The 23,873-nt window shown below is 39.3% G+C and overlaps 1 protein-coding gene across 1 annotated transcript; it reads left to right on the top strand.

Annotated features, from left to right (window-relative positions):
- The first annotated feature begins 949 nt into the window (after positions 1–949).
- Positions 950–7,616, top strand: LOC138051098 (uncharacterized). The gene is made up of 4 exons (XM_068897242.1): positions 950–1,029; positions 1,203–1,401; positions 1,596–1,644; positions 3,062–7,616. Exon 4 carries the CDS (start codon positions 3,793–3,795, stop codon positions 5,617–5,619), a length of 1,827 nt encoding a protein of 608 aa, XP_068753343.1. The 5' UTR covers positions 950–1,029; positions 1,203–1,401; positions 1,596–1,644; positions 3,062–3,792; the 3' UTR covers positions 5,620–7,616.
- The last annotated feature ends 16,257 nt before the right edge of the window (positions 7,617–23,873 follow it).

The following is a 23,873-nucleotide window of genomic DNA, read 5'->3' on the forward strand; positions in this document are numbered from 1 at the left end:
AGAACCCCTAAATCCCCAACCCCTAGATTGAATTGCACAACCCTTTTGTTGATAGTTGGGGTTCATTTAATTAAGAAAACCCTTAAGCAAACCCTTACTATTCTCCTCTTGGCTTTCAAAACAAATCGAAATTTAATCTTATCCGCAGACGTTTTACCCTTTTTCTGCAAGGGTTGTAGCAACTCGAGAAGGGTTGAGTGTTTATTGACTAGGGTTTAAAAAAATTATATAACCCTTACTGTTTTCCTTTTGCCATTCATTACAAATCCAAATTGGCTCATATCTGCAAAGGTTTTACTCTTTTTTTGGCAAGGGTTGTGCCTAGTCAATAAACACTCAAGTTTATTGACTAGGATTTACAAAATTGGGGTGAAACTTCAATCCGCAGTTTATAATTGCCATGACAGATATTCCTCATTAACTGTTGGCACAATGAGGTACTAAGGAGATTTTGCACGTGAGCCAATGTCAGAGACTACCATGTAGTGTTGAGCCGAGTCACCCAACACAAAAGACTTCTGAATAATACGAGAGTCATTTTCTACAAAAGTCTGTAAGTGGATGGTTGCCAATGCTTGAAATGATCTCTGCAATTAAGCAATTAATTTTTTTTCACCAGGTTCAGGTGAGGTCATGCACTAGACCTCTTTCATAATAGCGGCCGAAGAAAATATTCTTTTGTCCTAATGCTGATAAGTCTTTCTAGCCTCGCTACGACGAGCAAATTTCAACAGGATATTTCTTTCAAAATGAGGGAAGTAGGTCTAGTTAATATAAATACAAAAGAATGTAAAGGTGGTTGGCATTTATGAAAGTGGTCTATATGAATGCTCGATAGTAGGGAAATTTGGGTGCACTTCAACTGCGGGATATTGCATTATCAGTTGATCACCGTGAGAAATGATTGCAATCACCGCCTAATTATCGCCTAATTATCGTATGTTTTTTTACAGGCGACAATTTGGTGGTGTTTTTCAAACATCGGAATTTGACCTATCTGCGTGGTGTTCTCTTTCTCATTTCTTGCAGGTCTGTTTTCGAATACTCGTGCGAGATGTATGGTATTTTACGCTCAATGCACAATACTCAATCGTATTTGCAAATAGTTTAACTTATGAACTACCAGCAGTCTTGTGAAAACCAGAGTAAGTTTACTCAGTCTCAATTCAGTTACGTGTCTGCTTGCCTCCCTGACTCACCAGGGCGTCTCTGTTACAACCAATCAGAACTGAGACCAGGGTAAGAAAAGCCTTTGCGCCGATTGTCAAGCCGCCCATTCTGCCTAGCCAGGCTCGGATGAGCTCAGCTTGGGAAATGTACCTATCTGGCTATAGTAGTCCTGATGCTATGCTGTGTTGCAATTGCTGAACTGAACTGCCCCTGGCAAATCCTTACCATTTGGTAAGAAGCACTATCTTTTTGCTTTGAATTTATTTTAGTCGAAACACTGATGTATCATAGATATTTTGTTTTCCTTGAAGTTTGACCTTCCTTTTTGCTTAGCTACTTTCGCTACCTCTTGGCACTGTCACTTCAAAGCTACGGCTTTCATTAACGTTAAACTAATTTAGAATATTTTCTCCTTTTCCTCACAGGCAACTGATGTCATCTATTCTGACCGGTGTATCTCAACGATATCACAAGGTAAAAGTTTAAAAATTTGCATGCATGCAACGTTTCCGGTCTCTTGTTTTTTCTTAGAAGTTAGACTACGGTGTAGCATGAAACTTTTGCGGGACTTTTGTTTTGCGGATTAAGTGACGAGTTTTTTAGGTTTGCGATAAAAAATTTTTGCGGCTCGAATTGACTGAAATTTCCGTTGGCAACCAATTTTTGCGGTTTTCTTTTCAAGCAGCAAAACTATTGTCAACTTCTATTAACCCTTTTGGTAAACAAACCCCTCGATAATCAATAACGGGTAGAAAAAAATGTGGCATCCTGGAGGCCTTAGAAAATTGTGTCCCTTCGGATAGCCCGTTACAGCAACTTTAATATGACCCTTTGAATGACTGCTTTGATTTCGCTTCTTGTGCCTTAGAGGTTGGAAAATTATTGACTTAATTTTATCGTTTCGCTTTGTTTGTAACAAGCTCCGATTGCTTTTTCTCAATGCAAATATCAAAATAAACTTTTTTTTTCTTATCCCACCATATGAATGGATTAAAAGTCTGGAACTTGTTTTTGCGGATCAAGTACCATCCGCAAAATCCGCAAAAATTAAACCCCGCAAAGTTTAAGTGCTACACGGTATCCCCTTCACTTTCCATATAAATCCTTCTAAATATTTCTCATAGTTTATCTCGGAAAGAATGCCTCATAATGGTGTAGTTCTATTGACAATAACAATCAAAGTACACCGAAGCTATTATTCGTTACTTGCATCCATGGATGGAGAGGATGAAAATAGATTGAAACTTGAAAAAACCGTTGCCTGTTGTCCGCAGAACGTCGCAAACAATTAAATACGATTAGCTTTTTGGGAAATAGATATAACTATTAGAGGGTGATGTGAAGTGAGCAATAACTTAGTATGTTTCATATCTTGTCAGTGGGTTGTCAAGAATGTTGTAGGTGTGAGCTAAAGTACTAATTTAGATTTTTCCTGAGCTTTGATCGAAAAACAGCTAATTTAGCACGACAGTGCCCCTTTAAGTTAGCGCTCAACGTTTCCGATGCCTTGTTTTTTCTTAGACGTTAGACTAACCCCTTCACTTTCCATATAAATCGTTCTAAATATTTGTAATAGTGTATGTCGTAAAGAATGCGAGATACAAGTGTGAAAGTTGGCATATTTCCACAAGGGCTCTAATGTCGCGCGCAACGTTTCCGGTTTCTTGTTTTCTCTTAGCAGTAAGACTATCCCCCCACTTTCCATACAAATCGTTATAAATATTGGTCCTAGTTTACTTTTTCCATGTGGCAACTTTGATTTCATTTAAGTGGCCTTCCTATTTGCTTAACGGTGAAAACTATTTTTGCTTCCTCGGGCACTGTTAGTTAAAAGCTATGACTTTCCTTGACAATACACTAATTTAGAAATTTTTGTCCTTTCCCTCATAAGAAACTGATGTCATCGATTGCCCCATGAAATTTACAACGCGTCCATGTAATATATCCGTTCGCAGCTGAAGGAAATCAGATGAAGGAAGTCAGTTGAAAGAAATGTAAAGACAGTGCGCTGTTCAAAGAGGCTGTTGAAGTATATATAAGAACGTTATCATGACCATACCTTTTAAAACGATTAGCAGGTTATAGTCCAAAAGACTTTTTTTTTTTTGGGGGGTTATTTCCACCTTTTTGGTGACAGATTTTTTTAGAGCCAGTAGATGTAAAAGTACTTGTTTGGTTAAGAATGGCTAAGCGCTAGTCGTCTTCAGATGATTTCATTCTTGTGTAATTCATGCTAGATTTCACCAAGGGTGGGAAATATGTCCTCTGTAGCATTCGACGATATGTTTGCCATCAGGCGTGGAAAGGAACGGTTCTTCTGTTTCGTGCAAGCCAGGCAAGAACTTTTCTCCAATGTCAACAATATAATTTTCAGCAACGCCTTACTTCAGTTAGCGGTCGAAGTAGTTCCGTGCACGGGAGAAGAGTTTTTTTTTTCAACAACGTCTGCCAGCTCAATTTTTTCCCTTCCATTTAATTAAAGAACAAGATTTGTTACGCTTAAAGGGGCTGTTCCAAGGAGACCTTTTACCCACCATCGATTCTTCGCCCAGCCAATCCAATTTCTTTTTGCAACCTTCCAAATTGCAAAATAACACCAACCCGATAGAATCCAGTTTCTTGATGTCAGAATTTTCAGTTGGAACCAATTTCGTGGGAGCTGGCCCCAGTGAAAAAGATGATCAAAACAATTCGTGGGGACAAAGTTTACCAGGCCCAAATTTCACTTTCTTGCAATCACAGCCAGGGCCTGATCAAATTAGTGATCCTTCTCTGAGTGACACTGGAAGTAAATCACCTTCTCCGACTAGGCTTGAAAGCAATGTTCCACATCTGACGAACGATTCCCTCGAGAAGGAAACGCGTGCTGCAACAGCAGGCCCAGATTCTCCCCGTGCAGAAGGTCCGGTCCCCTGTAATGACGCTAGCGATGAGAAAGACCCAAAAAAAAAAAGAAAAGAAAAAGGAGAACAAAAACTCCTTCAGATTCGGAAATGTCCACCCGTCTGTGTTCCGAACTTGCTGAAATACGACAATTTTACTCGGAGGATCTTAACTGCGATCGGGAGGGAAGTTCTTTGCAACCGGATACCGTTGAAAAATGAGCGAAGGGGTCAAGATTTTTCTGTGGTTCGTGAAGAAAGTAAAAGACATGGAACCACTCTGGCACAATGTGCAAATCCACCGCTCGTCCAGGATTTTGTGCACTTCATGATGGAAACGCAGGGCAGTAAGCCAGTCACCTGTAGCCGATACTTGTCGTCTGTAATAAACATTGTCAAAGTGCCAGGCGTGTGCCCTCTAAGTGACGAGAAGGACGAATCCCTAGAAAAGATCAGGGCCATTCGGAGGCAACTCGAGCGTTTGTCGAAAAAAGGCCGCGTCGAGCAAGCAGCTGTCACCACGAGGCAATCCAAAGTCGTCTACTCGGAATTGCTAGAATTATGCCGAGAATTGAAGTGGGAGGTCACCGAAAAAAAAGGCTCTGCCAGGGCGCGAAGTTGCATGAGCCTGTGTCTGCTCCTTCTCTACTGCACTGCAAACCCTGGGCGTGTCAAAGAATACATTTCGCTCCGGATTTACAAAGATCAAACGGGAGACCAAATGAAAGGCCAGAATTTTATCTGTTTTAACGAGGACGCCTCGGTCATCTTAGTCGAAGATAATTACAAGACCAGACCAACATACGGCCCAAATAGAACCGACTTGAGCTCCATGCCATTCTTGACTTACTATCTGCAATTATATCATGCGAAGCTGCGGTCTCTTTTGCTTAACGGCAAAGAACACGATTACTTTTTCGTCGGTCCGAGAGGCGATAGCTTCTCGCATGCAGCATACACCTATTACGTGTTGGCGTTGTTCGAAAAGTACTTCTCTCGCAGGCTAACAACAGTGGACCTCCGCAAAGCGGTCGTAAGTCACTTCTTGACCCTACCGGAAAGTGGCGATCAATCCTTGAGAGAATCGTTCGCAACCGTCATGAAGCATTCCGTTAGAACGCAGCAGAGGTATTATGACCAACGGCCGTTAGAGGACAAAAAGGAAAAAGCACTTGATCTGTTAAGCTCAGTGGCATCTAGAACCTTGGGTGAAGATTGTGTTGAAGTCCTGAGTGACGAAGACGAAGCAGGCAACATTGAATACCTGCCAACCCAAGGTGAATTTGTAGCGTTGGTGGCAGCCAATTCGAGTAAAAAAGTGCCTGAAGTGTTTGTGGCCAAAATATTGAGACTCTCACAGGACAAGAAAATGGCCTACCTAGCCGAGTTTTCGGAACCAGAGCCCGGAAAATTTCGACTGGATGCAGGGAAAAGTTTTAGAGAGCAAGTCAGTGCCCTGATTTACCCGATAGACATAGTTTACTTGCATGCAGACGGTGTATACGAACTGAGAACACCCAAAATTGACATCCACAACCAAGTCTATGGGAAAGACTCCAAGAACTGACACTGCATTCCGGTAATCGTTTTGTTTCCTCTCTTCCCGACAGACAAGGCTAGTGTTAACTTTGAGACATCGCCATCGCTTTTACTAGGTCGCTACAGAGGACATTTTTCCCACCAGTAGATTTTTCCTGAATAATCGCGTAAAGTTGACGTTTCCCAGTAGTGAATGTTAGGGAGCTTAAAGTGCTACTGTGAGGAAATTTGAATCTTCCCTATCGAAGCCATTTTGGCACATAAACACGTAGTCTGTACGAGAAGAAGAATGCTGTTTACCATTTTCAAATATCTCTTTTTGTTCTGGAGATATTCAAGTTTTTTTAATATGCAAATTAGCCAAGTGATGACGTCATAAACCCTACCAAATTTTGATCAAGTATGATGGAGAAAGATATCTCAGCCAATTTGTATCAGAAATACTTGGTTCTTTGCACTAAGATTCTAGTAGATATGTTCCACAATATGAGCATACCATTTTTGTTACCATGGCAACATACTGGGTTCCAGACCTCCCTGATATTAAAAGCTTTGCAGACCACCTTTGGCGTTCTGTTTTGATATTTGCAAATGGTGCCTCATCTGCATGATCCTGCCAGCATATAAAGATGTTAGGTCGAGTTTGTGGCCTTGGTTAATGTATTTCTAGCCTGAGATCACCAAAATATTGAAATCAGGTTGGAGGGGACTGGAAAAGAGTGAGTTACCATGGGAACCAATTTCTTTACAGTCGTAGGTGTGTTGCCTTCAGAACTATCAGCTCACCAAGTTTCAATGGTCTCTGTTGCAAATTGACCGAGATAGCTCTATTTATATTCTTGATGTTCTACTGGGTAGGGTGAATGACGTCATTAGCCTTCTCATTTGCATATTTAACACATTTTTCAAACTTAAATATCTCTGGAACCAATGCAGATATTTCCAAACGGTAAACAGCGTTTTTAATGTTTCATGGTACTCTATGTGATAAACCAAAAAACTCAAGGGATAAAAGTTTGATCACAGTAGCACTTTAAGCACGCGCGTTTTAATTTGAGACGCGGACGACAACCGGAAGTGAGCCGTTTTCTCTTTTAATTTGTATTCACACAACCACATTTACATTACTAAGTATCTTTTCTGCCACTGTCCTGGCACGCGAAATGTTCTCTTCCGGTTGCCGTCCGCATCTCAAAAACGCGCGTGCTTAAGCTCCCTATTAGCGACAGATTGATCAAAGCCAGAAAGGGAAAAAACGAAAAGGCCCAAATTCGCCCAAAAGTCATAGCGCTGGCTTTTTTAAATTTTATTTTCAAATGGTGACTTTTCCAAACGCGTAAGACGCAGTCAGGCCAATCAGCACGTCAGATATTTGGATAATTTATATTTCGCGATTAACGGTGCGCAATGCATTCTGGGCGATTTGGGGCCTTTAATTATCTGATTATACTCTCAGTCAGTAAAACCCGGTGTTGACTCACTGCTTCCCAGCACTAACCCATGAAAGCTAAAGATTCTTTCTCAACTGTCGTAACCGTTTCGTGAACTAAGGGAAGTCAAGGTAGTACTACTGGGCTTTACTGACAGGACTTAGTTGTGGACAAAAGAAATGTTTCCATTTTTATTACATTCATATCAAGGACGAAGCGTTATTTCCAGCAAGAATTCACCTAGTAGTAAAGTGCGTTACGGTTTTCCTTGGGGCTAAGAAAAAAAAAAAGAAAAAAAAAGGAAAAAAAGGGCAACCCATTTTCACGCGATTAGAGCAATTGCATATAATTGAGTCGTTGTGCTTATCGCGCTGTCTGCAGCTATTGGAGTTTGAGCAATGGCTTTGCTTTTGATTTTGCTTTAGCGATATTTCATTAAAAAGCGCTTTATCGTTGCTTTTCTTTCCGTCTCGTAAATGTATCTAGTTTAGTGTTATTGTTGAGCCTGCATTATGGCCACGTGAATATACGCGTAATGCACATTGACATAGTTACACCAGTGTGGAATTACTATTAAAAACGTTTCTTGGCTGAAGACTTGTGTTTGTTCACTGTTGAACTAGAAAGCGTAAGCAACGACAACGTTGAAGTAACCGACGCGAAAAAAAATTATTGTGAAAGAGACTAGGCATTGGAAAGCGCGGGGTAGGACTCAATGTTGCGTTGCTTCACAACTTTCCGCGGAGAAATTCACCACGTGATCACTGCCCGGTTGGCAAAGGGAGGTTTTCAGCCCGAGCTCAAACTCAGACAGCCACCAAAGTGATCTATCAAGCCTTTCAATTCAAATGACTTCATTCTCCACAAAAAGGGGAAAAAAAGAAAACAAAACAAAACAAAAAAACAGGGCAATAAATATTCGGATCTTCTCTGATTGATAAATAATTTTAATCTATAAAAAATAATGTGCAGCTAAGAAATATGAGAGATATCATGCAAGATTGAAATCTTAATGAGAGACTCTATGGCTTTTTGGTTTTATTTCACATATGTGCAAGGAAACAAAATGAAAATAATATCATCACAGTTCCAAGTCTTGGGAGAAAGGAAACAGAAAGGAAACTTAATACTTGTGCCCTGTAACTATGGTAACAGGCATTACTGAGCAAGACAATTATCTTCAACTTAATATTGGGAGAAATGATAATTTCAATAATTAGCTTTCTAGTTGTTGTTTTTGTAAGGATAATTCTAATGAATGATGATAGACTTTATTTAAGTGTCAATAGTATTTAGCTTAGGAAAAACTAATTGGGGACACCACAAAATAAAGTTTACCTTAGCTAAAGTTACAATTACTTGCAATTTAATGAATAATCTATAATATAAATAGATAAATAGAAAATGTACAAACTAGGTAGTATTTGAAAAGCTTAAAAGATCTCCAATATATATAAAATGTAAAATTTAAAGCAGCTTAGCAGCATAAATCACAGTTCTTACAATTGTCTATTAAGTGTGATAAGTCTTTACTCTTGATACTGTTTTTCAAATTCTTAACATTTGGCTTATCTCTATCATTTCCTGGTCTGCTGTTCATACAATAAATATTACAGTTAAGAAAGAGCAAGAAATGAGTAATGTTATTGTGTTCATTAAATAGACTTTATTTCACATGGACCCCAATTTTAACAATTTTAACAGTTTCAGAAGATGTACCTTTGCATTGCTGCAAAAATAATAAATTATAATATTAATTTATTGAGCAACTGCTGATATGTTGTAGAGTGTGCAGTCAACTGCACATTAGAAGAAACATTGTTACTTCTAAGATCAAGGGCTTACGTACCATTTGTCTCAAAGCCTTCCTGGCTTGCACCTGGGTTTCCTAGTAAACACAGGAAAAAAGATTGATATTATTAGTATACTTACATCAAACTTTGTTCCAGTCACACAAGCATAAATTATTTAATTATTGGTTGTACTAATCAAATCGCACAGTAAAATAAAAAATAAAAAAAAAATAATAATAATAATAATACTGGTACATTAAGAAGCTCTCATATAATTTAGAACATTTTCAAGGGTCACATACCAACTGAAAGGGTAAAGGAAAAGTTGGATTTTCACATCCTGGACTAAATGAAATTCTTTAACAATTATTCGCCGAAGGCGAAGTGATTATCGGTGAATATTCAACGAGACGAAGTCGAGGTGACTATTCACCTATAATCACTGAGCCTGAGGCGAATAACTGTTTTAGTATAAATACACAGGTGATTATTTCAAAAAAGAGAAAAAAAAAAAAAACATTTCAACGCAAAATCATCTTCACTTACAGTGGCAAAACGACTACTGGCAGCCATTTTGTCCGTCGAGGTGATTATCGGCTGATAATCCGAGATAGCGAGCCAATGAGAGGGTGCGATTTTGTATAATCACCTGTGTATTTATACTAAAAGTTATTATTAATGTGCATCGAACTATCGATAAACATTATTGGTAAATTTTAAAGGTGGCTCTGAATCTGCTCCAGAGAATGTTTGTTTTCTTTGTGTTCATTTTGCATAGAGTTTTACTGTTAATAGCTTGCTAATCACTCTTCACAAAGAGCGAATGGGATTACCTGAGTTCGTTTTTGAAATACAAAAGCATTTAATGGCAACCTATTAGGTCACATTAAGGACCCTAGGCCTTTATAGTATCATTACATAACAGTGTTACAGAGTTCATTCTCATAAATGAGACTTTCCCTAACTGGTTTAAGCCACCTTAAGGTTATTGTTAACAAGGCCCACCCAGGAGGGTCCTTGTTCCATTTAAAAGTTGCTTGTGTTCCCTTGAACCCAAAATGACTTTCCCAGCTTTTTCATCCCTAAAACTGTATTACGTTCCCTTGTTCCCTAAGATATTTTGTCATTCTTTTCCGATTCCCCAGTCCCCCAGTTCAAATAAGCCATGTTCGCTTGGAAACCCCTTGGAAGGGCGATAATGTGCATGAAACTACTGTTGTGAACAAGGCCAGTGATTTCCATTTTCCGATTATCCCGGACTTTTGAGATGTCAGATCGAAATGCTCACTAAACTCAGCTCATCGAGTGGAAACGGTCGCTCACTTGGCCGAATCAAACGAACAGCTTAAGGTGGGAAAAGACAGGAAAAAGGGAAGCAAAATTAAGAACAGTTTTCAACAACAGTTTGCTTACCAGGTGCCATATTTGATGGTATTGTATGTTCACAATCGAAGGTTTGAAAAAATCCGCTTACAATAGCTTGTCTCGTACACAGGCCCCTCCCAATTGAGTTCCAGCAGTGGGCCAGTGGGTCAGCCAGTAGTCATTGTTTCTCGGGGAGGGGATGTTCGGGGTTCCGTTTTGACTCGTTGCAAGGTCTTGCTCGTAAGCATCGGAGCGAAATTTTTGCCCAAAAAATCAGAATTTCTGTTTTTTCGCACAGAAATCTCGCTTTCATGCGCCGTCCACGACCTTGAAACAAGCCAAAAAGGACCCCAGACATCCCCTCCCCGAGAAACAAAGAGTCATGGCTGACCAAGTGGTGTTATCAAGAAAGAGACTTTCGAGGGAAAACTCGATTCAGCTGTGGATCGATGCAGGTATTTCCATACCAAGGGCATTGTTGTCGCTCTTAAGTTAAGCTTAATTAGGCTGATAAGGGAAAATGCCATTTCTTTTACAGAATTTTATGCGAAATCGATTCGAGTCTATTTTGCTGGATTCGTTCGTAAGCTCCGCGGGTTCCAGAATTTAGTGAGCTATCCAAGTTTTTCTTTCGTTTTTTAATTTCATTTTAGGGGGAGTGAATGAGGGTCTTTTCCGTCTTTTAGCGACTCTAGCTTGCTTGTTTTATTTCATCTTCTCCGGTTTTGATTTTTTTTCCCGCGAAACCGGCGCACTTTCCTAATGTTCACCTAGCTGCCGAGCACTGAGGTCAAGGGTTACGAGGCAAGAAGTGCTCTGTTGATGCTGACCAGGCAAATTCAACCTCAGGCTAGTTAAGGCGTGATTGAGCCATTATAAAATACCCCTGCAGAGAATTTAGAAACACGTATTCTTAATGAGTTAAACAAAGTTTATTGTTCAATAGATTGATCAAGTATTCATATGACTGTGTTTAGGGAAGCTTGTCAGGACCACTGGATATCATTTACCCTGTGACATCAAAATATGACTTATCTCAAACGGAGGGTAAGTATTATGGAAAAGCTTTGCCAAAACATCATGTTCTGATGTGTTTGGTTAATTTATCTGAAATGAAATAAAGCTTTTTCTGAAGTCACATGACCAATTTCCCTTACTTACGTGAAAAGTAATTGTAAGGGAACTGTTTACAAGGCTAATTCATAAATAGTGTCACCCAACTAGTGGACTAATGCAGATGCTGCATTTTGATTCGCTACGCTACTAAAGGACTATTAGTAATAATCCTCGAGCAGCATTTGGCAACTTTATTATTACCTTTTCTGTCTGACTAGTTGGGTGATACTAAAACAAAAATTATTAGACCCTTTGCCCTCAAGGGCTACGGATGTAATTGTTAAACCCTATGCAAATAGTGAGAGATCATTGTTATAATAATAACATACACAGATAATAATGCCCTCTACACAGAGTTGAAGCTTTAGTTTTTCTGCATTGCTTGAAATGCAAAGTTATGACCGTTAAACTGGTCTGTTGCATTGGTGTAGGCAATTTTCAGTCACTCATGCCCTCTACACAGAGTTGAAGGTTTAGTTTCTTTGTTAATAAACCCGAAAATTTCGATTTTACAAAGTGTTAGAGGCGAGCGCATTGCTTGAAATGCAAAGTTATGACCGTTAAACTGGTCTGTTGCATTGGTGTAGGCAATTTTCAGTCACTCATGCCCTCTACACAGAGTTGAAGGTTTAGTTTCTTTGTTAATAAACCCGAAAATTTCGATTTTACAAAGTGTTAGAGGCGAGCGCATTGCTTGAAATGCAAAGTTATGACCGTTAAACTGGTCTGTTGCATTGGTGTAGGCAATTTTCAGTCACTCATGCCCTCTACACAGAGTTGAAGGTTTAGTTTCTTTGTTAATAAACCCGAAAATTTCGATTTTACAAAGTGTTAGAGGCGAGCGCATTGCTTGAAATGCAAAGTTATGACCGTTAAACTGGTCTGTTGCATTGGTGTAGGAAATTTTCAGTCACTCATGCCCTCTACACAGAGTTGAAGGTTTAGTTTCTTTGTTAATAAACCCGAAAATTTCGATTTTACAAATTGTTAGAGGCGAGCGCATTGCTTGAAATGCAAAGTTATGACCGTTAAACTGGTCTGTTGCATTGGTGTAGGCAATTTTCAGTCACTCATGCCCTCTACACAGAGTTGAAGGTTTAGTTTCTTTGTTAATAAACCCGAAAATTTCGATTTTACAAAGTGTTAGAGGCGAGCGCATTGCTTGAAATGCAAAGTTATGACCGTTAAACTGGTCTGTTGCATTGGTGTAGGCAATTTTCAGTCACTCATGCCCTCTACACAGAGTTGAAGGTTTAGTTTCTTTGTTAATAAACCCGAAAATTTCGATTTTCCAAAGTGTTAGAGGCGAACGCATTGCTTGAAATGCAAAGTTATGACCGTTAAACTGGTCTGTTGCATTGGTGTAGGCAATTTTCAGTCACTCATGCCCTCTACACAGAGTTGAAGGTTTAGTTTCTTGGTTAATAAACCCGAAAATTTCGATTTTCCAAAGTGTTAGAGGCGAGGGCATTGCTTGAAATGCAAAGTTATGACCGTTAAACTGGTCTGTTGCATTGGTGTAGGCAATTTTCAGTCACTGATGCCCTCTACACAGAGTTGAAGGTTTAGTTTCTTGGTTAATAAACCCGAAAATTTCGATTTTTCAAATTGTTAGAGGCGAGCGCATTGCTTGAAATGCAAAGTTATGACCGTTAAACTGGTCTGTTGCATTGGTGTAGGAAATTTTCAGTCACTCATGCCCTCTACACAGAGTTGAAGGTTTAGTTTCTTGGTTAATAAACCCGAAAATTTTGATTTTCCAAATTGTTAGAGGCGAGCGCATTGCTTGAAATGCAAAGTTATGACCGTTAAACTGGTCTGTTGCATTGGTGTAGGCAATTTTCAGTCACTCATGCCCTCTACACAGAGTTGAAGGTTTAGTTTCTTTGTTAATAAACCCGAAAATTTCGATTTTACAAAGTGTTAGAGGCGAGCGCATTGCTTGAAATGCAAAGTTATGACCGTTAAACTGGTCTGTTGCATTGGTGTAGGCAATTTTCAGTCACTCATGCCCTCTACACAGAGTTGAAGGTTTAGTTTCTTTGTTAATAAACCCGAAAATTTCGATTTTACAAAGTGTTAGAGGCGAGCGCATTGCTTGAAATGCAAAGTTATGACCGTTAAACTGGTCTGTTGCATTGGTGTAGGCAATTTTCAGTCACTCATGCCCTCTACACAGAGTTGAAGGTTTAGTTTCTTTGTTAATAAACCCGAAAATTTCGATTTTCCAAAGTGTTAGAGGCGAGCGCATTGCTTAAAATGCAAAGTTATGACCGTTAAACTGGTCTGTTGCATTGGTGTAGGCAATTTTCAGTCACTCATGCCCTCTACACAGAGTTGAAGGTTTAGTTTCTTTGTTAATAAACCCGAAAATTTCGATTTTACAAATTGTTAGAGGCGAGCGCATTGCTTTTTGATTCATGTCGTTATTTCCTTTTTCCTTTCAGGAAACTCAAGTAAAAACAGACCATATAGAAACTCTTCAAGTACTTATTAAGTCCCAACTAGACTTAGACTCTTGCTATTGCTTCCTCGGCATTTTGCGGTGTTGGACGACATGACCGCAAGGCCTCTTTGACGCGTTCCAGCTGCTGATTGGAGAAGATCCTCCTCCAACAAGAGAGGTCGTGCGAGTGGCACACTAAGAGTTCTTCATTTGCTGCGATTTTTCGCGATTTCATCTAAGCTTCTCCATTTCCTTTAGCAAACTTGCAGTTGACGCGAACATCTGTAAGCTTCCCGAACTTGGATCTTAACAAGGCCAGTTGAAAGGAACCATCATTACAAATTCGACCCAAACCTTCACCGTAAACAAGCCACCCTTACACAGTTTCTGTAAAAATAAAAGAAAAAAAACAACAAGTAATAAGAGAACAGCCACTCCATAAACGTTGTAGCATTACGTTTTTCTTTATTGTTTGTGAAGACTAGCAATACGGCTAGTGCTTGAATGAAATGATCATAAACAAGCGGGATACTGAACTAAAACTCGAATAATAGGACTGTTTCAAAGGAACGCCACCGTACGACGAAAATACCCTCATACAAATTCATTTGCCTTTGCCATTCTCGTTAATTCAATCACAGGGCTGGCGTGTGATGGCAAACTTGGCAATGAACTTAAACCTCCTTCATCACGTAAAAGATTAAGTATTAGTCGCTTGGGAATATGAACGTATTCATCCGAAACATCTCTAGCTGCCATTTTGAAAAAAACGACAGTTCAATCTCTCAGAAAAGACCTCGTGCCAGGCTCTCTTCGGGGGTTGGAACGCTAAGAAAAGCAGTACCAATACTAATTTGTTCGCCATTCTGCTAACAGCACACCTAATCTAGGCTGTAGAATAGTTAACAATTATTAACCGAAGTGTAGAAAAGTTTTAATCGTAAGATTGCGAATAATGTCCTAGGATGAAGCCTGGATAGTGACTGAAAACATTTACAAAATATGATGAAAGATGCGAGAAAATGATAGATAAAATGAACAAGTCAACGGTATCAAATCTAGTCGCTACAAAGCAGAATGGAGAGAAAATGATAAAATGTAAAAGACGGACAGGGAAGGATTTTAATGTGAACCCTGAAGCCTGTACCTTGCAACCTTCCATAATCAGCAGGTAGGCTAGCCACCTTCCAGAGCTTCTTGAACTAATGTCGTTTTTAGTTTTATTTTCTCAATACACTGTAATATAAACTGCTATGAATAAACACTATGTATTTCATAATTAAGTAAAGTATGATCGTCTGGGTGAGTGTACTCTTGAGAAGGACTGTTTGAGATGACATTGACTGACGTTTCGACAACCTGAGCAGAAGACATCTTCAGAGTCACCTTTTGAGTCACCTTCTGCGAACCCTCAATACATTGAACTGTAGGTTTTTTTGTACCCCTCCCCCCCCCCCTTTCCACACACATACATTTCACATTGAACCACAATATATCTTTTTTTTTTTAACAGGTTGAATCAAGGACCACTGATTGATATTGTGTTTCTGACAAAAAAGGGGAAAAAGGAAGACAAGAACAAAAAACATTACAGTGCTTAATTAGCTTGTATGGCAAAGTTCTTGGATACCCTTTCATGGCGTCTGCTAAAAAATAAGTTATGTAAATTGTCAGAAATAAATATCACAGGCATTATTTTCCTAATACATTGAACTATAGCTGATGAAGAGAAAAACTGAATTGAGTACCACTTGCCAAGTTAAATTGACTTTGTTGTCTAAGGACTTCATATGTTCAAAAATTAAATGAAAAATAACAACACCCAACAAAAATAACTAACGCAAAGCAAAAAGCCAGCAAAATCTGGCATGCACTTTCTCGTGTCCACATAAAGCACAAGTTTGATATCATGTAACCTGTTTGTGACAGTAATCTAAGGCAGTGAACTAGGTCTATGTCACTCTTGCCCCACCCAGAAAATACAACATTCCTATGATCTTGTTTTGAATTGTATCGCTTGAATCAAATCATTTCTTATTCTCTCAGGGGAAACATTAAGGAAATCAAGAAGGAGGTGACAAAAGTTGAGGTTTGACCTTCTTTGACTATAGAACCAAATAACAAATGGCTGTGTACGCATATTTCACGAGCTAAGGGAATTTGATCATCTGTACGAACATTCTATGTATGCCTTGTTCCGGTAAGATGAATGGTTCAAATAAAGCAACCGGCAATGTTCTTTACCCAGTGTTATGAGACCTTGCACTACTCACATGCTATTGCGAAGCGATTCCCAGCGATCGATCGAAGTGGACAACTGCAAGTCTTCATCTGCGGGAAAGAACCGAAAAATATAAATTGAGATTTCCGATGGCCTAAGTGCGTTTTAATAACATATCTCAAAGCGCGGTTGACCGATCTTAGCAAAATGATCACACTAAATTAACCTCAGAACACAGAATGCAATAATCTCACTATCATTTTACCTTGACTTTGCCTCTTGAAAAAATCTCCGTTTTCCTGGCCGACATTGACTCGATTTACTACGGGAAAACCAGATCACATGGGCATTATTCCCGGGAGCTCTAGTGTCGCTTAGAGACGACCACACCGCTGAAGAGAACTCTATGGCTCAAAAGGGATTTTTCTACAGTTTTACCTGGTAAATTCGAAAATCTAAAACTATAATACTCTTTTATCGGTACACGAGGAGTGACGAATCCTTGCCGATGACACATCGCACATGACGCTATCACGTCGCCTAGACACCACACCGCTGAAGAGAACTCTAGGGCTCAAAAGGGATTTTTCTACAGTTTTACCTGGTAAATTCGAAAATCTAAAACTATAATACTCTTTTATCGGTACACGAGGAGTGACGAATCCTTGCCGATGACACATCGCACATGACGCTATCACGTCGCCTAGACACCACACCGCTGAAGAGAACTCTAGGGCTCAAAAGGGATTTTTCTACAGTTTTACCTGGTAAATTCGAAAATCTAAAACTATAATACTCTTTTATCGGTACACGAGGAGTGACGAATCCTTGCCGATGACACATCGCACATGACGCTATCACGTCGCCTAGACACCACACCGCTGAAGAGAACTCTAGGGCTCAAAAGGGATTTTTCTACAGTTTTACCTGGTAAATTCGAAAATCTAAAACTATAATACTCTTTTATCGGTACACGAGGAGTGACGAACACACACGATCACGCATCGGAAATAATTTCCGGAAAGCGTGGTGTCTTTAAAGCTTCGCAGTCAAGGGCGGAGACCATATGTACTCTTTAATTTTACAGTGCAATTCTTTTCCACTGGACTCGGAAAAATGCGAATGACATTAGCAAAGGAACATGATTTGATCCAAGAAGGACTGCTCATTTTGATTTTTTATGGTGACTTGAAGTGCCTTTCCTCTCCACGATCTGACTGCAAGACTACAGCACGTGTGACGCAGTAAGTTTGGATAAATCACTTTTTTTGCACGTTATTGGGATTTCCACTTAAGTTTTAAACGACGAGAGCAAAATCCAGCCACCGAATCGTCTTATGTACCTGCATCAGGACTTCGGAAAAGATTGCTTCATGGTATGAATTAGTTTACAAAAGCTTGGCTATTGACAATTTGACTAACTTTGAAATCAAATGTAATGTAATGTCAGAGGATAAATGACTGATGATATTTTTAAAATCCAAAACAAAAAAAAGCAAAAAAGAAGGCTAGCTATTTTGTTCATTGTCCATTTGACTTTTTGCATCATGCAGTTTTGTCCATTGGATTGCACAATTCAATCCTTCATTTCATTTCAAACAGTTTGTGACAGATGCGGTCCAAATGATATCCCCATATGAATTCAGCCACCTACACATGCATTGCATTCTTAAACTATTGAGCCTTTGACGTCATTTTCTCCTCAATCCAGCTCTCTCAACATTTTCAAGTTAGTTATGGTAGAACATTAAATAGGAACATGCCAGGTAAAATAAACAGGTGTTGTTTTGAAGATCAAAGCTTAAAACCTGGGTCAATTACTGTTTTGTTAACTTACTTCCAAATAAAAATTGAAATTGATTTTTTGGTCATAGTAGAACTTAAAGTAATGTTTAGCAAGGGTAATTTCTGACTTGGTGCATTGCAGTTTCTCCTCATCCTTCTGATCTGGGCTTGGAACCAGCAAAATGGGTTCTTAAGGCTATTAAGCAACCATTTTGGCGGATTTAAAAACTGCTGCCATGAATACCTCTGTCGAGGGAGCAAAACAGCTCTATTCAGGCACACCTGTCAAAACTTATGGTTTACAGACAGGAATTTCCCAGCAATGTGGCTGGTATGACACCGACCAAATTCCTGGCCGGAATTTCTGTTGTTTTTTTTTTTCATATGTCAGATTACCGTTTCATTGAATAGCATGTACTTTAACATATCTTCAATTCAACATCTTTTCATAAGTTACAAACTAAATTTCAACATGGCAAATGGCTTCTTCTGCCTCATGAATAAGGGAACCACACTGGGTGAGGGCATGTTTAACCCTCTCCAGTTGTTCGGCAGAGAAGATCGAGTTCCAGTATGAATTGTCATGGGAATACTGTACCAGAAGTTCTTGCTTTGCCTTGATGGCTTTTGTCGATCTTATCCACACTTCACTGTCCCTTTTGGCAAATTCACAATTGATCCTTTCTGTTACCTGTCGTGAGAATTTTCCAGGCACTAAACTGAATGGAAAGGTTCCATCATTCACGAACATTCCCAGACCAATTTCAAAAGTGTTTTCCTGGCCATTAACTGAAATGCGTCGACCCCCAATTGTCAATTCAATTGCGTAATCCCCATCTTGTTGATTGCGACGTAAGGTAGCCGTCGGTGCATAAGCACAGACAAACGTGTTGGGAGGTATTTCTTTCAATGTGAACAATCCCAGACCGGTTGATGCTCCACCGATGCCTACCACATTGCTCTGCTTGAGACAAAGATATGCCTCTCCCGTCTTAGTAGTCATATATGTACTATGGCTCTGATCACGTGATGAACTGCAAGGGAAGAAAGGGACAATTAGTTATCATTTTGTTTGTAGTCTAAAAAAAAAATAGGTTTTAAATATGTTTACAAGTGTCTGAGGGTTTATCTTAGAACCAAGGAAGGTTAGGATTGTGAAATCTTAGAACACAACAAAATAGCTAGCCTCAAACATACCTTATGTCAAAACAGACTCCACATGCTGGTGGTCTTCCAGGCAGGGCCTTCGTCAAATTGTCATTGGCCTCGCTTCTAGTGACCTTGTTTGAGCACAATTTCTTACAGGCTTCTCTCTCATGCCATGGCAAGTACTTCTCAACACAAGAACCATACATGGAGTTTTCATCCAAATTCTGCAAAACAATGTCTTCTCTGCTGTTGCATTTCACACCAAATACACACTTTCGTGTTGCTCCACACCACAGAGGACCCAATCTGTTTTCCTTTGCAATTTTCTGTAGGGCAAGCAAGCGGTTCTCTGGGTGGAATCTAGTGAAAACATGACTAAAACCAGTGACAACTAGCAGGGCATTAAGAGAAAGTAAAAAGGGCTCAGTGGTGCTTGCTTGGGTCACTGAAAATGGTGACATGAGCCGTTGGCGGCATTCTACCTGTGCAGGAACCAGAGCTTCCAGTTGGTTCAAGAAATTCATCTCAACTTCAGTTACTTCGGGATGCATGAATCTCAACCAGAATTCCTTAAGGGGGCGCCCGTAATTGTCGACAGGGTTTTCATATTCTTCATCAATTTTCTCCTCACACAAGTCAGCACTGCCACTTTGAACAAACATACGCAGAAATAAATGGAGACCACACAAACTCAGGTGCCCGACACGCTTTACAAATACATTCTCAAGGTCTGGAGACTTAAAGAAATGAACTGTAGACAACTCTGGTGCATCGATGCCATTAAAGCGAGTCCAAACTGCATCACGCAGTGGGTTTTCAAGGGTGAAATCAATATTGGTGACTAACCCATCACCATCGCAAGGATTGACTGATTGGTGTGGTATGGGTTCTGACAAAGTTGGTCTGTGTGTGTGTGACACTGATGAGTCGTAATGACTTTCTCTCATCACATCACTGATATTCTCTGGTGCTCTGCAGTCTAAGTGAATCCTATCTGCTAGATGTTGGACTGCTGTTCTGACATCAGAGTCCAAGAAATGGCTCACTGGTTCATTGACATACAGCAATGTGGGGAAGTGAGCAATAGTTCTGGATAGGAGGATGTGATCATGTAGAGCTGTTGCAGACATGGACAGGTTCTCGATGGTATCAAGAATGTTCAAAAGAACTGGCAGTTTTGGTCGACCACGCTTTGGCTCCTCTTGAGACTCCGTATAGGAAATGCTACGGTGTTCAGAAATTGCTGCTGACAGGAATGAACCAATGGCCTCAGATTGCTGAATTGCAAGCTGAAACCGATGTTGAAGTGCCAGATTAAGTTTCTTCAAAACCTGTAGGATGTAACAATAAAAATCACAAATTTAAGGAAGGCAGTGGTTGCTAAAGGAATGTTTTCAGTCAAGAGCCCTACAAAAAGGTTGCATGGATGGTTCTTTGAAGTAAATTTTTCAATGGAAATCTGATATCACTTCAATCAGAAGATGCATGGGTGTGCAACTAGTCCCATTCCTCTTCCATAGGAAAACTTTCAGGAAATGAAAGGAATCTGAGGCAGTTTTTTTTTTCGTAAACTGCAGCATGGGATTGTTATTGGACAAAACTAGAAATATAGTTCTTGAACATCCATGCTAATGATTTTGTGTTAGACTGTTCACGTGCTGTTGCCTCCCTCAAAAACATGTGATAAATCAAGTTACGTGGCTAGGCATCCTCTGTGTTGGTCCTTTGATTCACCGAATGTGGTCGTCAGTCAAACCAGACAAAGAAATTGTTAAATAGAACACAATCATTGCCAAAAAAAAGGTAACTGTAGAGAAATGATTACTAGAAAGGGGTCCATAGCCTTCTTAACAAGAAAAAAAAATTATTCATATGTTAACTAGACAGAAGGAATACAAAATACTATATATTATAACATAGAACAGACAAAGTTGGTAACAAGGGAACCCAAAATAGCTATATAAAGCTAAACTAGGCAGGTGCCTGCTCAGTAATGGAACACATCATATTTTCATTTATCACATTTACACATTTTTTGGCATAATTAGTATGAAAACATTACTCTCGAAGGGGCACAGTGCAAGCTGGCTTCAAGAGTCGATGTCTTTCGTCTTGTAGACTTTGGTTTAACTGCTTCGCTGCACTTGTCAGTAGCCAACTTATGCGTATCTATGTATGCCTCTAGTTACATAAGTATGTTGTACCTGTGTTGCTCGCTCATGATTTTCCTCAATACCAGCAAGGGCCCTCACGTCTCCTTCAGAGAATTGTATGATAGAATCTGGGTGTTCTGCGACATTGAAGTGGCAGTTTCCCAAATACTCCAGGTAAAGTTTTGCTTTCATAGAAGCAGACCTTGCCTTAGCCAACAGTTCTTTTAAGTACTTTGGGTTATGTAAGTCGGCCAGGTCCTGTTGTGATAACTGTTCTTCTTCATCACCATTTCCTTGTTGCAAAGTTTCTCCCTAAGAGATCAATAATGTCATAATCAGCTTGCAAATACTGTGTGCCATATGAATATAAAGTTGTATGGTTAAGTATTTTTAATTGACTACAGTTCAATATGTGTGTATTGCTAGGACAAACATGTTTCATCCAAATTCTGACCTGAAAATAAGATAAGTTTACATTATTAAGAAAATCACAGAATACTGAAAACAATTTGGCTGGAGCTTGGAGAGTCATGGCTTACCATAGATCTTGTTTTGCAATCTACCCTTCTTTTGCGTTTACGTACTGGTCTGCTTTCTTGGCTCTCAGTCACTGTGAACAAACAAAATCCAACAAATACTGGTAAACATGCAGAAGTCTGCATATTAATTATGCATGCTTAAAAGCATGCTTTCTAAAAAATATTTTTGATTTGACTGACTGTGTGTGCAACACCGTATTACCAAGCAGCTACGCGTTAGGGTACCATGTAAACAACAATTATGTCTTAACAAAACATGCTCCATGATAGTGTGACCTAACTGGTCACACTAGGACGAGTAGACAATCTATTTAAGAAGACCCAGGTCTGTAATAATTATAGTTGTCTTTGAATGCTGAAAGCTCAAAAATGCACTTGGTGACCTCCATTTATCAAAGGGGCTGTGTCATGGTAGTGCAATTATTTTTGTGTAGTTTTACCAATTACTTGCTCCTTCTTGATATGAGACTACTTTGAAACAAGGCAACTTTAACCTACATCACAAAAAGTAAATGTCTTCAGAGCACACAAATTTTAAGACATAAACTGAGGTATTTTACTTAACCACTCCTTCATTGTTTTAAAATGTTATTTTACATTTTGCTTCATTTAGCTGCCAGTTCCCAGTAACTAGATTTGACTATGTTTTGTGACACAGCCCCTTTAATTGTTTTGCTAAAGAAGTAATGAGCTGCGTGGATTTAAAACCATCCAGTGCATATTCACAGCTACCTCCACAAATCGCAAATTTAAGATGGCTTTGATTTCACTCCTGTGATGTTTTTTAGGTGTTTTTAGGTTGCTGTCTTGTTGTCATGGTAACATGACATTGCTTAAAATTTAAGTGTCTATGAAGTAAAAAATGATTATTGCCTATTTGAATTTGTTTTCAAAATGGTTAAGAATGGAATTTTCCGTTTTGACGTATCATTTTCTTGTGTTATGCAAATGAGCAAATTGATGACGTAATCAATGGGTCCATTGGAGGATGAATCACAAAAACAAGAATAGCTCTGAAATTGTGAGAGGGACGATTATTTAAACTCGGCATGAGTGGCGGATGTACATTACAAGTGCCAAGTTTCAAGAGCAGCGGTCTCAGTTTTTGGAAGATATTGTATATTTTGTAATTTTTTTGCCCTTGGAACGTTTGATGACGTCATCAGTTTTTACGCAAAAAAAATTAAAATGTCTAGAACGATACTTCAAAAATGAAAACACCATGTTTCTTTCCTGCAAACGACTTTCAAATAAGCTTTAGTTACCTTTTGTATTTCAAAGGCACTTAAATTGTGGGTAATCTTTTCTGACTAAAATTGGGATTTACAGTTTATACATATGACTAGCGTTGTCAACTCACCGTTTGGCGCTTCTTCAGCAGCTTCGGTTTCCATGGAAACCAGGTCTAGCCAAAAAAAGAGAGGATAAAGGGGTAATATCATGGAATTATCATTTTTATTTTGACCATAAATTTACTAAATTGATTTTCAGTAACTTTTTCATTCTTAAATTGAGCCACACTAAGTTCTTACGGAATTTATCTAAAATGCAAGGGGAGTACTTCAAAAGGTCGGCCCGACGTTTTCAGATTGGCATTCATTTTAATCTTGGCTACGCGTAACTGAAAACACTTAAGAATAGTTTTTGTGAGCTAAAATAGCCGTTTTGAAGAAACTTTGGCCATTAATTTTTTGTTTGCCATTGGAAAACAGGTCTCCTTTGCTTTCCAGATTTTTGCTAAAATCCATGACACTACCCCTTTAAATTGGCAAGTGTTTCAGATAAATCAGACACGCCTTTTGAAACGCTACATTAAACTTAGTTAATGTTGTACTATTGGTTTGGCCGTATAAAGTCTTACCAGGCATTCTTGAGGTACTCATTTGGGCGCCCTCCGCCTGTGCAATGGGAGTGGTAGCTACGAGACGGAAAATCAAAGATAGCACATCTTTAGACTAACAGTAGGGTTGACAATGAATGTGAAATTGTGATGTCAACCTACCAGTTTGAGCCCCTGCAATAACCTCTGTTTCCATGGGCGTGACATCTAGGAGAAGAATGAATAACTAGACAATTGTCTCGAAGTTCAATTCTTTTACACCTATTGATTTGCACTCTTACCTGGCATCATTGAGCCACTGTTTTCAGCTTCCCCCGTCTGTGCAATGGATACATGCACAGGAATAGTAGCTAAGGAACTTTCCTCGATTACGGGCGCCGGCGGGGTTGAAGTGCTGCCAACTTCGTTCGCAGAAAAAGTTCTCATCTCTCCCAACTTGCTCTGT

This window comes from Montipora capricornis, chromosome 6 (assembly GCF_036669925.1).
Source record: "Montipora capricornis isolate CH-2021 chromosome 6, ASM3666992v2, whole genome shotgun sequence".
NCBI classification, from domain to species: Eukaryota; Metazoa; Cnidaria; class Anthozoa; order Scleractinia; family Acroporidae; genus Montipora; species Montipora capricornis.

Coding starts and splice junctions, on each gene's coding strand:
- LOC138051098 (XM_068897242.1), top strand. CDS start 3,793: ATGTCAGAATTTTCAGTTGGAACCAATTTCGTGGGAGCTGGCCCCAGT.